Below are 17,961 nucleotides of genomic sequence, written 5' to 3' on the forward strand. Positions count from 1 at the left end.
TCACACTGGACACCTGCAGACACAAGACATCCTGGTCAGGAAACTGTCACACACCCACTGTTTGTCTCCCTCAGATCCACTCACACACTCCATGTCTCTTGTTCAGCATGAGTTACCTTTTAAAAGAGCAACAAGGAAAACCCAGCCGAGCACCAACTCCATGGTGAGCTCTCTGTGTTCTGTCCTGATACTGATTGGAACACCTGGAACCCTGGGTCTGGGGCTCCTCTCCCAGCTGCAGAGTCAGGGTTGGGCTGTTTTAATCAGCAGAGGGAGGGCCCTATTTGCATGACCTCTGACTATATATTCAGCTTGGGATCTATGCTGACATGGAGGCCAGTAACCAGAGCAGATGTGATTGCCTTTGTTTTGGTGGTATTGACCACTTTTGAAAAAATTATATTTCATGATATAACTTTCCAGATTATATACTTGGCCTTCATGTGTGTCTTCAGTTTTATATATTCACACAAATCTTGTGGGACAGGTGTCATGTTATCCCATAAAGAACTCTAAACCTACACCCGTAATGTTAGAGGGTTTGTGAGGTGTCCAAGAGCATGTACAGGGTGAGAGTTAATCCCAGTTTGGCCCTTTGATCTTCCCACAGGACCTGCTTCCCCATGAACCACCTGGAGGACAGAGTGGCCAGTCTCCTGAGGAATGTGGAGCTCTCTGTCGTGGGGACAGGATGATTTTACCTGCTCTAGAGTTTACCTGAAATATAGAGAGAATCAGGGTTCATGCAGGTGTATTTTCTAACATTTCAATATCTGTGTGTTCCTCCTGAGTCATCTCTCTTTATAAGAACTGTGATGTGTGTGTTTGAAACGGGATGAACTGCACATATGCAGAGTGCGTGATATGATATACACAGGTGTCACAATCAACATTATTCAGAGTGAGCATATCAATTCTCCCTAAAATTTCCTATATTTTCCTGGGAATTCCTTCTCTCTCTTCCCTTTCTCTCCTTGTCCTGACATATCTTGGGTATTTCTCATGTTACTTAGACTAGTTTTAATTTTGAAGAAATTATAGATGTGCAATTATAGTGTTTGTAATTTCATTTGTAGGAATTTATTTTATTTTTTTTGCTATACATAAATCCTTGAAAATTCAACCAGATTTCTCTCTGCTGCACATCTGTTAATGTTTGGCAGCTTTCCTAACAGTGAACATGGGAAAATTTTATTTTTTAAGTGGTTGGTGTGGATAGGGATTGCTTCCAGTTTTGTTTTTTTATTTTTATAATAATATTTTTAAAATTATGTTAGTCACCATACAGTACATCCCTAGTTATTGATGTAAAGTTCCATGATTCATTAGTTGCGTATAACACACAGTGCACCATGCAATACATGCCCTCCCTACTACCCATCACCAGCCTATCCCGTTTTAGATATTATAATAAACGTGCTTGTCACCCTGCAGATGTAGATATGGAGCTCAGAGAATGTGTTATTAATGTGCTTTCCACAACATCTAAGCAGGAGAGGATGACGATAAAGTCAATGGAGGAGTTTCTATGCCCTCTTGTGTTCATAAATCATGTAGATGTCTTCGAAAACTCCTCTTCAAATTGAGAATATAATTAAAGTACAATTAGAACCAGGAATTCCCCTGGGAAGCCATCTGGCCCTGGAGTCTTTTTTTGAGAGGTCTTTATTTCTGCTTCAATATCCTTGCTGGATTTGGGTCTGTTCAGATTTTCTATTTCCTTCTTTTTCAGTTTTGGTAGTTTATACGTTTCCAGGGATGTATCCATTTCTTCAGATTGTCCTAATTTATTGGTAAATAGTTGCTCATATTATGGTCTTAAAATTGTATTTCCTTGCTGTTGGTTGTGATCTGTACCCTTTCATTTATGATTTTGTTAATTTGGGTCCTTTCTCTTTTCCTTTGGATAAGTCTGCTTTGGATATTATACAAATTAACAGTTGTTTCAAAGAACCAGATTCTAGGTTCTTTGATCTGTTTTGCTGCTCTTCTGGTTTCTATTTCACTGCTTTCTGCTCTGATCTTTATTATTTCTCTCCTCCTGCTAGGTTAATGCTTTATTTTTTGTTATCTCCGTAGCTCCATTAGGTGTAATGTTAGCTTGCATATTTGACATTTTTCTACATTTTTGCAAGATTCTTGTATTGCCATATATTTCCTACTTAGGATCACCTTTGATGTATCCCAAAGGTTTTGAACAGCTGTGTTTCCCTTTCCTTAGTTTTCGTGAATTTTTAAATTCTTCTTTAATTTCCTCATTGATCCATTCATTATTTAGTAGTATGGTCTTTAAGCTCCAAGTGTTTGAGTTCCTTCCAAATTTCCTCTTGTGATTGAGTTCCAGTTTCAAAACTGTGATGTCTGAGGATATTCAGGGAATGATCCCAACCTCTTGGTATCAGTTGAGACCTGATTTATGACTCAGTATTTGATCTATTCTGGAGAAAGTTCCATGTGCACCTGGCAAGAATGAATATTCTGTTGTGTTAGGATGGAATGCTCTGTATATGCCTTCAGAGTCCATTGGGTCCAGTGGGTCATTCAAAGCCCTTGAAGTTTTGTTGATCTTCTGCCTAGGTGATGTGTCCATTGCTGTGAGTGGGGTGTTGAAGTCCCCTACTATTAATCTAATACGATCAATGTTTTTCTTTACTTTGCTTTTTAATTGGTTGATATAATTGGCTGCTCCCAAATTAGGAGCATAAATATTTATAATTGTTAGGTCTTCCTGTTGTGCAGACTCTTTAAGTATGATATCATGTCTGTTTACATCTCTTACTACAGTCTTTGGTTTATTTATTTTTTTAAGATTTTTTTATTTATGTGACAGACAGCCAGTGAGAGGGAACACAGCAGGGGAGTGGGAGAGGAAGAAGCAGGCTCCCAGCAGAGGAGCCCTATGTGGGGCTCGATCCCAGAAGCTGGGATCACGCACTGAGTCGAAGGCAGACGCTTAATGACTGTGCTACTCAGACGCCCCTATAGTCTTTGGTTCTCTGAGAAACAAACTGAGGGCTTCAGAGGGGAGGGGGGTGGGGGAATGGGATAGGCTGGTGATGGGTAGTAAGGAGGACATGTAGTGCATGGTGCACTGGGTGTTACATGCAACTAATGAATCATCGAACTTTACATCAAAAACCAGGGATGTACTGTATGGTGACTAACATAATATAATTTAAAAAATGTAATTTTTAAAAATGTAAGTTATCTGATATGAGGATTGTTATCCCACCTTTCTTCTGATGTCCATTAGCATAGTAAGTTGTTCTTCACCTCCTCACTTTCAGTTTGGGAGTGTGTTAGGTCTAAAATGGGACTTCTGTTGACACTACATGGATGGGTCTTGCATTTTTTAAAATCTAATCTGATGCCCGGTGTCCTTTTATTGGAGCCTTTAGCCCATTTATATTCAGAGTTACTATTGAAAGATATGAATTTAGTGCCATTGTATTACCTGTAACATCCCTGTTTCTGTGGATTGTCTTTTTCTTTCTGGTCTATGTGACTCTTTGGGTCTCTCTTGGCTTACAGAAGCCCCCTTAATATTTTTTGCAGGGGTGGCTTTGCGGTCACATATTCTTTCAGTTTCTGCTGATCCTGGAATCTCTTTATCTCTCTAACCATCCTGAATGACAGTCTTGCTGGATGAAGTATTGTCGGCTGCATGTTTTTCTCATTTAATATCCGATTATGTCTTGCCAGCCCTTTCTGTCTTGCCAAGTCTCTGTGGATAGTTCTGATGTTTTCTGATGTTCCTCCCACGTTTCATAAGAAATCTCTTCCCCATAGCTGGTATCAGGACACCTTCCTTCACTCTAGGATTTGCAAGTTTCACTATTATATATCGGGTATTGATCTATTATTATTTATTTTGGGAGGGGTCCTCTCTGCCTCCTGGACTTGAATGTTTGTTTCCTTTCCCTGTTGAGGGAAGTTCTCAGCTATGATTTTCTCAAACATATAATCTAGTCCTTTCTCTCTCTCCACCACCTCAGGGATCCCAATTATTCTGACATTGGAATGCTTCATGGTGTCTTTGATCTCTCTAAGTCAATTTTCATGTGCTACTAGCTGCCTATACCTATTTTCCTTAGCTTCCTTCCTTTCTCTAAGCTTATTTTCTGGATCACTGACTCGTTCTTGTGCCTTATTTACCCTTGGTGTTAGAGTATCCAGGTTAGACTGCATCTCATTCATAGCATTTGTAAGTTCGCCCTGAGTAGATCTCATTTCTACTCTTAGAGATTCTATATTGTCACTAGTGCTTTTTTCAACCTTGGCTATTGACTTCATGATTGCTATCTTGATGTCTGTCTCTGATATCTTGTTCTATTCATATCCATTAGTTCTGTGGAGAGGACATTGTCTCCAGTTCTTTTCTTGTTGAGAATTCCTCCTCCTTGTCATCTGTTGAGGGATGGTTGAGGGATGGACAGAGTCCAAAATATCAACCATGACCCAAGGAAAATGCACATTAGAAAAAATCTGAAGTGGGGAAAAGAAAGAATAAGAAACTAAGAAGGAAATGTAAAATTGTAGCCTGAAGTATAAAGCCAGTCATGAGGGAACACCTGGAGCTCCCTATATTATTTTCCCCTGGTGCTGGAGATTTACAGTCCTGTGGGAAATAATCTTGTCATTCACCTGTTCTTCCAGTCTGCCTTCTGGGGGAGGGGCCTGCCACTCAGCTTCTCAGCTGTCTTTGCCTTGGTGGAATTACCCCACCCCTTGTTGGGCCATCGGCTTAATTTCACTTGGTTGTCTGTGTGCCTCTTGTTCCCTGATGGCTTTCTGCTTCTTGTTAGTGGGTCAGAGCAAATATGGCCATGTGGGAATCTCTGACCTAGAGCCACAAGTTCCAGGTCCCCTTTCTTCAATAAATCCTTGAGGTTAAGCAGTATCCTCTTCTGTACATACCAAACTCTGTAGACTTGAACTATTCCTACCCATTGCAACTCTCCTGGGGGAGTTCCAGGGAACTGTGATTGTCTCTGTGCTTTGTGATTTTGCACATGGGAGCACGTGTGGGCTTTCTCGTGGACCCTTTCCTGTATCTCCCAGGTCACTGCTGGGTGCCACCCCAGTGTACTTTCAGACTGAACCACCCTGAGATCTGTTGCCCTGTTGTGGATGCAAGCCCTTTTCTATCTCCACTGGGATGTTAAACAGCCTCCACTTTCCAGTACTTTTCAGGACGAGGCGAGGCACTCTCCCAACCAGCCTGCCTAATGGTTTATGGTGACCGGAGCTGAGAGTTCCTTCTGGGCTTGCTGACCATAACAAGTCTCCCCTCTACACTGCTTGGGCATTCTATCAGATCAGGCTCCCCCATTCTTGCTGAGCCTCCTGGGATCCTGAGACCTAATGATCCACTTACAATCCTGCCCTATTCATTCCCTGTGCACTTTTCAGAAAGGAATGTCTCTCACTAGAGCAGGTTTCCAAAGGCCCTGATTTTTTGTGCTGGTGGCATATCACTTTCCAGTCGCCAGCTTATGGAGGCTCCATCTCCAGTCCATTTATATTCCAATATTTCCCCTGAGGATTCAAATTTCGGCATCTCCTACCTTGCAAAAAACAGTAATTTTTCTGTTTCTGGAGGTCCAGACAATTATTCTTATATCCGAGGTGGAGTTTGTGTGTGTTCAGAATGGTTTGATAGATACATTTAAATTCGAGGCACCAGGTGATACAAGGTCCCCTACTCTGTGCCCATCTTGCCCACTTCTCCCAAAACAAGAACTTTGATGACACACCGCACCAGCTGGATTTCTGATATTTATTTAGGTCTTTTCTCTTTTCTTTTTGATTAGTCTAGACCGAGTTGCTCAATTTTATTGTCTTTTTTCCTTTCTTTTCTTTTTAGAATCAGCCCTTGGTTTTGTTTTATTTTATTGTTTATTTTATTACGTTATGTTAGTCACCATACAGTACATCATAGTTTTTGATGTAGTGTTCCATGAATCATTGTTTGCGCATAACACCCAGTGGTCCATGCAATACGTGCCCTCCTTAATACCCATCACCAGGCTAGCCCAGTCCCCACCACCTCCCTTCTAAAACCCTCAGTCTGTTTTCCAGAGTCCATAGTATCTCAAGGTTCATCTCACCCTCTGATTTCCCCCCTTCATTTTTCCCTTCCTTCTCCTAATGTCCTGCATGCTATTCCTTATATTCCACATGTAAGTGATAATTGTCTTTCTCTGCTGGACTTATTTCACTTAGCATAATCCCCTACAGTTTCTTTCATGTCATTGGAAATGATGGGTATTCATCCTTTCTGATGGATAAATAATACTCTATTGTATATATGGACCACATCTTCTTTATCCATTCATCTGTTGAAGGGCATCTCAGCTCCTTCCACAGTTTGGCTATTGTGGACATTGCTGCTAGGAACATGGGGTGCATATGGCAATTCTCTTGACTATGTCTGTATCTTTGTGGTAAATACCTAGTAGTGCAATTGCTTGGTCACAGGGTAGCTCTATTTTTAACTTTTTAAGGAACCTCCATATTGTTTTCCAATGTGGCTGGAACAACTTGCATTCCCACCCACAGTGTAAGAGGGTTTCCCTTTCTCCATATCCTCTGCGCCATTTTTTTCTTGCCTTGCCGATTTTTGCCATTCTAACTAGTGTAATGTGGTATCTCAAGGTGGTTTTGATTTTAATTTCTCTGATGGCTAATGATGTTGAACATTGTGTCATGTGTCTGTTAGTCATTTGTTTGTCTTCTTTGGAGAAGTGTCTGCTCATGTCTCCTACCATTATTGACTGGGTTTTTTGTTTTTTTGGTGTTGAGTTTGATAAGTCCTAGAGATCTTGGATATCAGCCATTTATCTGAAATGTCATCTGCAAATATCTTCTCCTATTCTCTGGGCTGCCCTTTAGTTTTGTTGGCTGCTTCCTTTGTAGTTCAGAAGCTTTTGAAAAAAGATTTTATTTATGTATTTGACAGAGAGACAGCCGGTGAGAGAGGGAACACAGCAGGGGGAGTGGGACAGGAAGAAGCAGGCTACCAGCCGAGGAGCCTGATGCGGGGCTCGATCCCAGGACGCCAGGATCCCTCCCTGAGCCGAAGGCAGATGCTTAATGACGGAGCCACCCATGCGCCCCTGTGCAGAAGCTTTTTATCTTGATGAAGTCCCAAAATTTCACTTTTGCTTGTTTCCCTTGCCTTTGGAGATGTGTACTGAAAGAAGTTACTGTGGCTGATGTCGAAGAGGTAACTGCCTATATTCTCCTCAAAGATTTTGATGGATTACTGGCTCACATTGATGTCTTTCATCCATTTTGAGTTTGTCTTTGTGTAGGGTGTAACGGAATGGTCCACGTTCATTCTTCTCTCTGTAGCTGTCCAGTTTTTCCAGCAACACTTAATGTAGAGACTAACTTTTTTCGATTGGATATTGTTTTCTTGATTTGTCCAAGATTAGTTGATCATAGATTTGAGGGTCTGTTTCTGGAGTCTCTTTTCTGATGCACTGATGTGTGTGTGTGTTTGTGCCAGTACCGTGCTGTCTTGGTGATCACAGCTTTGGAATATAGCTCGCAGTCAGGCAACGTGATGCTACCAGCTTTGGCTTTCTTTTCCATCATTCCCTAGTCATTTTCGGGTCTTTTCTGGTTCCATACAAATTTCAGGATTGTTTGTTTCAGCTCTTTGAAATATGCCAGTGGTATTTTAACAGGGATGGAAATGAAAGTGTAAGTTCCTCTGTTCAGGATAGACATTTTAATAATGTTTAACCTTGGTTTCCCTTTTTTATAATAATTTTTATTATGTTATTTTAGTCACCATACACTATATTCTTAGTTTTTGATGTAGTGTTCCATGATTCATTTCTTGTGTATAACACTTTTTCTGATCTGTTGTGTTGTTTTTTTAGTTTTTATAACATTTATTTATATTTATTTCTTCTCCAATCTTTATTTCCTTCCTTCAGCTGTATTAGGCTTCAGTTGTACTTTCTCTAGGTCCTTTAGGTGTAAATTTAAGTTGCTTATCTCAGATTATTCTCGCTTCTTGAGTTCTTCCTGTATCTGTGTATTTCTGTTGTAGGACCACATTTCCTAGAGAAATCAGGTGAACGTGTTAAAGGTTTTATACCCTTGTGTAGTCAGTGTGTGTGGGTGTGCGTGTGTGTGTGTGTGAGAAAGAGAGAGAGAGAGAGAGAGAGAGAGAGAGAGAGAGAGATCTTCAGATTCTACATCCACACAACACCAGGAAGGTGTCCACTGCTTTCCCACGTTGTCACTAACATTGATGCTGTGATTTGGTTTACGACACTGACCCCCACCAAGACACATTCTGCACTTGCTTTGCATTGTCGATGCCTCTGGAGCCTCATGTCCAGCACGCACTTAATGCTGCTTCTAGGATGTTTGCACGTTGAGCTGGGTGGTCCTGTGATGAACAGTGAGTATAGCTGGGATTCCTGTGAAGGTTCAGATGTGAGCACCAGGATATTTGTAATTCATTGGTATTTAGGGACAGGAATAAACATTGTGAGTGACTCTGGTTTTTGTGGTTTTTACTATATCTGCTTTCACGTTAGAAAAATTTTCTAAGTCAGAGAGTGAAGAGGTGAGCACAGAATCATGTGTCCAGAGAGGGTCCCTGGGGGCAACTGCTCTATGGAGAGGAAGCCCCAGACCCTGACAGGAAACCTGCCCACAACCTCCATCTGCAGCTGCTCCTGGGGCTTAAGGACAGAACTGGTGACTAGTGTGCACCCCCTGCTGGTCCAGATCCCCTTCTACAGTGAGGTTTGTGTCTGGGCTCACACTGATGTCCCCTCACTGTGTCACTTGCACAGTAATACACGGCCGTGTCGTCGGCTTTCAGGCTGTTCATCTGCAGATAGAGCGTGTTCTTGCCGTTGTCTCTGGAGATGGTGAATCGGCCCTTCACGGAGTCTGCGTAGTATGTGCTACCACCACTACTGCTAATAACTGCGACCCACTGCAGCCCCTTCCCTGGAGCCTGGCGGACCCAGCTCATATCGTAACTACTGAAGGTGAATCCAGAGGCTGCACAGGAGAGTCTCAGGGACCCCCCAGGCTTCACCAGGTCTCCCCCAGACTCCACCAGCTGCACCTCACACTGGACACCTGCAAGCACAAGACATCCTGGTCAGGAAATAGTCACACACCCACTGTTTGTCTCCCTCAGATCCACTCACACACTCCATGTCTCTTGTTCAGCATGAGTTACCTTTTAAAAGAGCAACAAGGAAAACCCAGCCGAGCACCAAGTCCATGGTGAGCTCTCTGTGTTCTGTCCTGATTACTGATTGGAACACCTGGAAACCCTGGGGCTGGGGCTCCTCTCCCAGCTGCAGAGTCAGGGTTGGGCTGTTTTAATCAGCAGAGGGAGGGCCCTATTTGCATGACCTCTGACTATATATTCAGCTTGGGATCTATGCTGACATAGAGGCCAGTAACCAGAACAGATATGATTGCCTTTGTTTTGGCGGTATTGACCGCTTTTGAAAAAAAATATATAACTTTTCATTATGTAGCTTTCCAGTGTATGTACGTAGCCTCCTTGTGCGACTTCATTTGTACATACTCACACAAATCCTGCAGGATAGGTGTCATGTTGTCCCATAAGGAATCATAAACCTACACCTAGAATTTTAGAAGATCTGTCACTTGTCCAAGAACACATGCAGGTTTAGAATGAGCTCCAGTGTCCAAGGACGACCTCTTGCCCCTGAAACAGCGAGGACACATAGGGCAGGCTCGTGGGAAATGTTGAACCCCTGGTGTAATGGGGACAGGATGATGTTACCTGCTCTAGAGTTACTTAAAATAAGGAGAGCCTCAGTTACTTAAAGTAAGTGCACGTGGATTTTCTAACATTTCAGTGTCTATGTGGTCCTCCAGCATCATCTCTGTGTTTATTACTTTTGATGAGTTACTAGACACAGGATACACTGCACACGTGCAGAATGTGTGATAGGATAAACCAGTGTCACAATCAAGCTTTCCAGAGTCAGCAAATCAATTCTCCCTAATATTTCCTATGTTTTCCCTGGAACTCCTCATCCTCCTTCCCTTCTTCACCCTGTACCCACATAACTTGGGTATTTCTCATGTTACTTAGACTAGTTTTAATCTTGAGGAATTTATAGATGTGCAATTATAATGTATGTAATTTCATTTGTAGCACTTTTTAAAAATTTCTCTCCATAAATCTTGAGAATTCAACCATGTTGCTGTCTGTAGCAAGAATCATGTATCTTAATGTTTGGCAGCTTTCCTAGCAGTGAACATAGCAGTATTTATTTTTTAAATGGTTGTTTGGGATAAGAATTTTTCCCAGTTTCTGATTATACAATAAATTTGCTTCTCACCCTGCAGATGTAGATATGGTGCTCAGAGAATATTTTAGTTTCATTGATCTGCTTTACTGTTTTTCTGGTTTCTATTTCATTGCTTTCTGCTCTAATCTTTATTATTTCTCTTCTTCTGCTTGGTTTAGGCCTTTTTTGCTGTTCTTTTTCCAGCTCCTTTAGGTGTAAAATTTGCTTGTGGATTTGAGATTTTTCTAAATTCTTCAGAGAGGTTTTTACTGCAGTGTACTTCTTCCTGAGGACCAAATTTTGTTTCCTAATGGTCTTGAACAGGTGTGTTTCCTTTTCCTTAGCTTACATGATTTTTAAAATTCTTCTTTTATTTCCTTGTTCATTCATTCATTACTTGGTAGGGTGCTCTTTCACTTCCAAATATCCTCTTGTGAATGATTTCACAGTGATTTCCAGATTCAAAGCATTGCGGTCTGACAATATGCAGGGAATGATCCAAATCTCTTGGTTTCTGTTGAGACCTGATTTGTGACCCAGTATTTGATATTCTGGAATAATGTCCATGAGCACTCGCAAAGAATGAGTATTCTGTTGTTTTTGTTGAAATGCTGTATATATATCTGTGTGGTCCATCTCGGCCAATGTGTCATTCAGAGCTCTTGTTTCTTTGTTGATCTTTGCTTAGATGATCTGTCCATTGCCATGAGTATGGCGTGAATTCCCCTGGTATTGATATGTGGTTATCAATGTTTTTCTTTACTGTGGTAAAGGGATTTTGTGTTCTTGGTTACATGCAGGAGATGTGTATCATAGAAGGTGAAGTTATGACCATGTTCTTTTCTTTATATTCAGAATGAGTGTGATTTACAGAGATGCATATGGATGCCCAGGTTTACCAAGGTTGATGAGTGATGGTTAACTCTGTGTCAGCGTGACTGGGCCATCGGTGCCCAGATTAAACATTGTTTCTGTGGGTGCCTGTAATGCTGTTTCCAGAAGAGACTGGTATTTGCATCCATGGTCTTTGTGAAAGTGGGCATCATCCAATCCATTAAGGTTCTGAACAGAATGAAATGCAGAGGGAGGAAGAATTCCCTCACTCTTCCTTCCTGCATGCTTGATCTAGAACATTCCTGTCCTCCTGCCTCTGGAGACAGTTACACATTCATGTCCCCAGGTTCCCCAGCCTGTGCTACTTCCATCATAGCTAATACATGAGACCCACTGCAGCCCCTTCTTTGGAGCCTGGTGGACCCAGCTCATGCCATAGCTACTGAAGGTGAATCCAAAGGCTGCACAGGAGAGTCTCAGGGACCCCCCCAGGCTTCACCAGGTCTCCCCCAGACTCCACCAGCTGCACCTCACACTGGACACCTGCAAACACAAGACATCCTGGTCAGAAAACTGTCTCACATCCACTGCTTCTCTCACTCATATGCACTCACATATTCAGTGTCTCTTGTTCACCATAAATTACCTTTTAAATAGTGTCCATGAAAACTCAGCCAAGCACAAAGTCAATGGTGAGTTTTCTGTGTCCTCTCCTGATCACTGAATGGGAACACCTGGGGATGCTGGGGCTGGAGCTTCTCTCCCATCACTGGGGTCAGGGCTGGGCTGGTTTAATCAGAGGAGCGAGGGCCCTATTTGCATGTCCTCTGACTCTATAGCCAGCTTGGTATCTATGTTGACAGAGAGGGCAGTGACCAGATCAGATGTGAATGCCTTTGATTTGGTGCTAGTGACATTTGGGAAACTTGGATTTTTGATTATATGACTTTGCAGAATACACACTTGGGCTCGGTGTGCTACATAGTTTTTACATATTCACACAAATCTTGGGGCCTAGGTGTCATGTTACTGCATAAAGAGATATGAACCTATTCCCAGAAGTGCAGAGGGTTTGTGGAGCGTCCAAGAGCAGTCTGGGGTGAGAATGCGCCCAGGACGTGGACCTGAGCTCCACTCACAGGACCTGCTGCCTCCCTGAACCACCTGCAGGACAGAGTGGGCAGGCTGATGAGGAATGTGGAACTCGTCCTGTGATGGGGACAGGATGATTGTTTCCGGACTTTACCTGAAGTGCAGAGAGAATCAGGGTTTGTGCAGGTGTACTTTCAAGTCTCTAACATGTCACTATGTCTGCGTGGCTCCTGAGTCATCTCTGTGAGAATCTGTAACGGCTGTGATGTGTGTACTTGACACAGGATGCACTGCACACGTGGAGAGTGCGTGATATGGTCATCACTGATGTTAGACTCAACATTATCACGTGAGAAAATAGATTCCTCTTACATCTTCCTGTATCTCCTAGAATTCCTCCTTCCTGTCTTGTCTTTTCCACCCTGTTCCCACATAACTACTGATTTTTCTCTGTTACCGTAGACTAGCTTTAATTTTCTAGGATGTATAAATGTTTTATTATGATATATGTGCTTTTATTTTTAAGGCTTAGTTTGCTCAGCATCAATCCTTGAGATCACATCCGTTTTGCTGTGTGTAGCAAAAATCACTATTAATTCCTGGCAGCATTCCAGACAATGAACACAGGAGAATTTTATTTTTTTAAGCAGTTGTTTAGGATTGGGATCATTTCCAGTTTCTGGTATTTCAATCAAGTTGCTTCCTAGCCTCACTTGAAGGTGTGAGTTCAGAGAATGTATTATTTATATGGTCACCACGGCAACAACTAACCTGGCGTAGATGTGGGGCAGTACCTTTGCATCGATGAGGGACTTTATTTAGCTTTGGGGGTTTTCTTATTATGTAGATATTCATGGAACTCAATTTCACACATGGGAATTCGTATTTATTCATTTATTTACTCAATTCCCTCATAATGTAATGTTTACAGTTACTGTTTGTGTTACGTTAGGGTTAGATTTAGGGGTTAGGGTTAGGGTCTAAGGACTAGGGCTTAGGACATGTGCCTGGTATCCTGTAGTTCAGAGACCTCCCCAGAGAGTAAATCTCAACATTGACTGGGATGAGAATAGCCTGGCAGCCATCTGCTGAGCTGAGGCAAGAAGGGGATTTGGGCATCTAAATACTTGTTTTTAGAAATGTTGATTTTGGGGCGTCTGGGTGGCTCAGTCATTAAGCGTCTGTCTTCAGCTCAGGGCGTGATCCCGTTGTCCTGGGACGAAGCTCCAGATCAGACTCCCTGCTCCACTGGGAGCCTGCTTCTTCCTCTCCCACTCCCCCTGCTTGTGTTCCCTCTCTCGCTGGCTGTGTTTCTATCTGTCAAATAAATGAATAAATGAAATCATTAACAAAAAAGAAATGTCTTATTCTGTTCCAGCTGCTGTAACACTGTACACAGACTGGGTGGTTTTAAACAACAGACACTCATTTCTCACAGTGCTGGAGTCTGGAAAATTCAGGACAAGGTGCAGGCAGATGTGATGTCTGAAGAGCACCCTCATCCTGGGCTGTCCATTGCCTGTCACCTCACATGGGGTCAGGGGGCAGGGAGCTTTCTCACTCGTGGTGTGTAAGGGCACTACTCCCATCATGAGGCAGCACCCTCCTGACCTAAGTGCCTCCCTGAGGCCCAACTCCTCGTCCCATCTCACTGTCGTTAGGTTTCTTTGTGAGGATGGTGGAGGTCACACACATTGAGCTGAAGTCAACAACTGAGGATCAATGAGCGATTCCCTGCAGATGAAAGGCCCCTCCCCTCTAGCACCTCAAAGTGAGGATTCTCATGGATCCAGTAGAAACTTCTGGTGTCTGCGTGCACACGGTGAACACAGAACCTTCAGAACCAGCGGGTGACCTTGGGGAGTGGACAGCTTCCACTGCAGACACCCGGCAAGACCTCAGTCCACTTCTAATAGCTTCCTTATTAGTATTGTCAGCTTATATGTTATCATTCTCATTTCTAGGGACTCAGGTGGTCTTCACCTATTTGATCAGTTCTCTTCCTTTTCACTTATTTTTCTAGTTGCATGGAATTAGGCATGAGACTTTATCTTCTGATGATACATTACTACACCAGAAGCCCCCTTACTCTGTCTTCTCCTGCACCACACATGGGACATCAGATAGGAAAGCCGAGATTCTGTGCCTTTGATGTTCCTGATCCCTTGGGATTTTCCAGCACTGAGCCATGAGAAAATCCCTGATGTCACGTCCGTTCCTGGTTTTATTAAAGCATTTCTGACACGCTGTGTGACATTCCCTGAGATCGATAAGCATTGTGTATTCTCCCATGTGTGTGTCGTATCATCTGATTCCCCAACTGTATCAAGCTTGGTGGGGGTCCCTCTGCTTCTGGATGATGTCAGCTAACTAGATGCTGTGAGCATGGTGTCCACACAACACCCCCAGCACTAGGGCCATTCTCCTCTGGCTTTGGCTTCATGATGCTTCTGTGCCTGATGTCCAGCATGAACTGTATTTTACTGGCTCGTCGTTCGTACACTGGTTTGTGTGGTGCTGTGTTGTTGAGTCCTGCTGAAACTTTTACAGACTTGGCAGACTGACATCAGAATGTCTGTATCTAATTGTCATTTAGGGAAAAGCTGAAGCCGTGTAAGTGACGTTCTGCTTTTTGTGCATGGAAGTATAGTTTTCTCCTGTTACAACCAACTTTTTTATTCACAGATGTAAGAGGTAAGAAGAAATCATTATTCAAGAGAGCCCCCCTGGGGAAACTGTTTTATGGAGAGGATGCCCCACACGGTGACAGGAGACAAGCGTTTACTCTCCACCTGCACCTGCTGCTGGTGTGGAAAGTGTATTTGTGGGTCTTGAGCGCTGCACGCTGATCTGAGTGTCCCCTTGTCTCCTGAGTGCCCCTGATCTTGAGCATCCCCTGGTGACCTGAGCTCCCAGAGGTGACCTGCGATCCCCCTCATGACCTGAGCTCCACCAGGTGTCCTGAGAGCCCCCTGGTGTCCTGAGCTCCCCCTGGTGGATTCTGAGGGCCCCTGCTGTCCTGCCCCTACTGTGTCCCTGCAGGAAGGTTTGTGTCTGGGCTCACACTGATGTCTCCTCAGTGTGCCTCTGGCACAGTAATACACGGCCGTGTCCTCGGTGGTCACAGAGCTCAGCTGCAGGGAGACCTGGTTTTTGGACGTGTCAGCAGTGATGGAGATGCGGCCCTGGAAAGTCGGGTTGTAGCTTGTGCTACCTGTCCAGTACCCCTTCCACTCCAGTGCTCTCCCAGGGCGCTGGCGGATCCAGTTCCAATAGTAACTGCTGGTGACAGAGCCCCCAGAGACAACACAGTTGAGAGAGAGGGTCTGTGAGGGCTTCACCAGTCCTGGGCCTGACGCCTGAAGTGTAAGTTGAGACAGGACACCTAGGGACAAAAAGAGTCATGGTGAGTCGGTCCCATCCCACAGAAAGGCCCCCGTCTATCCCAGAGCGTCCAGACCCTTACCCAGGGGAGCTGCCAGAAGGCAGAGGATGGACCACAGCATCTGCATGGCTGTCTGCAGGATGGAGACCCAGCACGCTGGCCTCTGCCTGTGATGCCGATTTCTTCTGGGAGCACCCAGGTGATTTGCATGTGGGTCCCCGCAGAGACGGGGAAGCATTAAAAGATCCTGAGCCCTGGTGACAGTCACTAGTTCTTGGTGTCCCCATGGTGGGTGGTGTGAGGACCCACTGAGCCTGTTCCTAGTAATCTAGGCTGAGTTCTGCCTGAACTGTTCTCCAGCCCCAGTTACTTGAGTGGGTTTGTGCTGGAGTTGATGAAGATTTGGAAACCTCACGAAGGTTCTCTTGTGTTCTCTTGTCGGGCTGTTAGACTGTGGGCTGCAATTTTAACCTTCAGATTCACCTGTTCACATACCTGGAGGATGAGGCTATAGTCCAGGGTCCAGACCATGATTGCTTGCATTCTTAGGGTCATTCTCTCCTTCTAATCAGATATGGGGTCCTGGAAGATGGCCTATGTCTCCATCTACAAAAGGGGGTGTTAGGAACTATACTCAAGGATTTACCTAAAGAAACAAGCTCATCCATGTGAATAGCAAGGCAGAGATTGGGTGTTAAGTGGGTATGCGTTTCTTCTTTTCCTCTTCTTTTAAATTTTATTTAAATTCAACTAGCCAGCGCATAGTACATCATTAGTTTCCGATGTAGTGTTCAATAGTTTATCAGTTGCGTACAGCACCCAGTGCTCATCACATCAAGTGCCCTCCTTAATGCCCATCACCCGGTCAGCCCATGCCTCCACCCACCTCCCTTCCCTAACCCTCAGTTTGTTTCCTATAGTTAGGAGTTTCTCTTGGTTTGTCTTCCTGTCTGATGACATCCCATTCAGTTTTCCTTCCCTTCCCCTATAATCCTCTGCACTTTTTAAATAAAGATTTTATTTATTTATTTGACAGAGATAGAGACCGCCAGTGAGAGAGGGAACACAAGCAGGGGGAGTGGGAGAGGAAGAAGCAGGCTCCCAGCAGATGAGCCTGATGTGGGGCTCGATCCCATAACACCGGGATCGCACCCTGAGCCGAAGGGAGACGCTTAACTGCTGTGCCACCCAGGCGCCCCCCTCTGCACTTTTTCTTATGTTCCACATATGAGTGAAGCCATATGATATTTGTCTTTCTCTGATTGACTTATTTCACTCAGAACGATACCCTCTAGTTACATCCATGGAACAGAAATGTTTATATGCAACTGATAAATTGTTGAACACTACATCTGAGTCTAATGATGTATTATATGTTGGCTAAATGAATTTAAATAAAAAATAACACCTAAAATCCAAGCCATATGGTCCTGTACTCACCCTGAGACAGATGGTTCTAGGGAGGAACACATTTAACTGAGTCAGAAAGGGAGGTGTTCCCTTCCCACAGAACGTGAGACATGCCGACCCTACTACACAGGCATCTAAAGGGGTCCAAGCCCCAGGATGTGCCCCCATCTCCATCCAGACCCCAAATCCTCATGGGAAAGAGGAGGATGAAGGGGAAGCTGGACGTGAACGTTCACACAGCGTCTGGAGTATGGAGCTTCTTTACCTAGATTTCTCTGTCCTCTGAGGTCCTCATGGACAGGTTCCTGCATGTATTATAAAGACTTTATGATTTATGAATCTATAATGGAAAAGTCATTTTCTCTGTTGCATGTTCTCTCTCTTTTCCTCTCCTCCTTATCTTCTGTCTCACACACAGGAGATTTCAACACACATGGCAGTTGGGGAAAGATTCTTGTAAGGTTACAAATTAGCGGGTTCACGTTGTTTGCTTTCTTCGATTCCACTGAGAACTCCTGATAGAATTCATAGTGATATACTGCTTTTCTTGTTTATTTCATCATTTCTGTATTCATTGTTCCTTCTCTGGGCATCCTTTGTTCCCTAGTATTAGCAAGTACTTTACGGAATTACCAATGTCAAGCTCCTCATTTACAGTTTGCCCTGAGGTGATGGGATGAGCCAAAGGAAGGAGGTCAGATTCCTGAGTCTCTGAACACCCACAGATTCCAGCTGGCATGACTGATGGGGTGTCCTGGTCCCCACGGGTAGAGCACAGACCCTCAGATGTGATCTTGGACCTCATGTTCCAGCAGATCCTGGAAGCCATGATGCTGCCAGTCCCACACCCCACTCTGCACCTGCAACAGGGAAGAGCTTTCTCATGGGGTGTCCTGTGCTTAAGGAATGAGGTAATCTCTGGAACAG

The 17,961-nt window shown here is 43.8% G+C and overlaps 1 gene segment (V, D, J or C); it reads right to left on the bottom strand.

Annotated features, from left to right (window-relative positions):
• Nucleotides 1-11,586: 11,586 nt before the first annotated feature.
• Nucleotides 11,587-16,155, bottom strand: LOC148107736 (immunoglobulin heavy variable 4-59-like). The segment is given in 4 exon segments: nt 11,587-11,690; nt 15,304-15,624; nt 15,706-15,757; nt 16,120-16,155. Coding segments are annotated over 4 exon segments (513 nt in total).
• Between the last annotated feature and the right edge of the window lie 1,806 nt (nt 16,156-17,961).

The sequence above is a fragment of the Ursus americanus genome, chromosome 26 (assembly GCF_024610735.1).
Source record: "Ursus americanus isolate L20-20 chromosome 26, mUrsAme1.1.p, whole genome shotgun sequence".
Classification (NCBI taxonomy): domain Eukaryota; kingdom Metazoa; phylum Chordata; class Mammalia; order Carnivora; family Ursidae; genus Ursus; species Ursus americanus.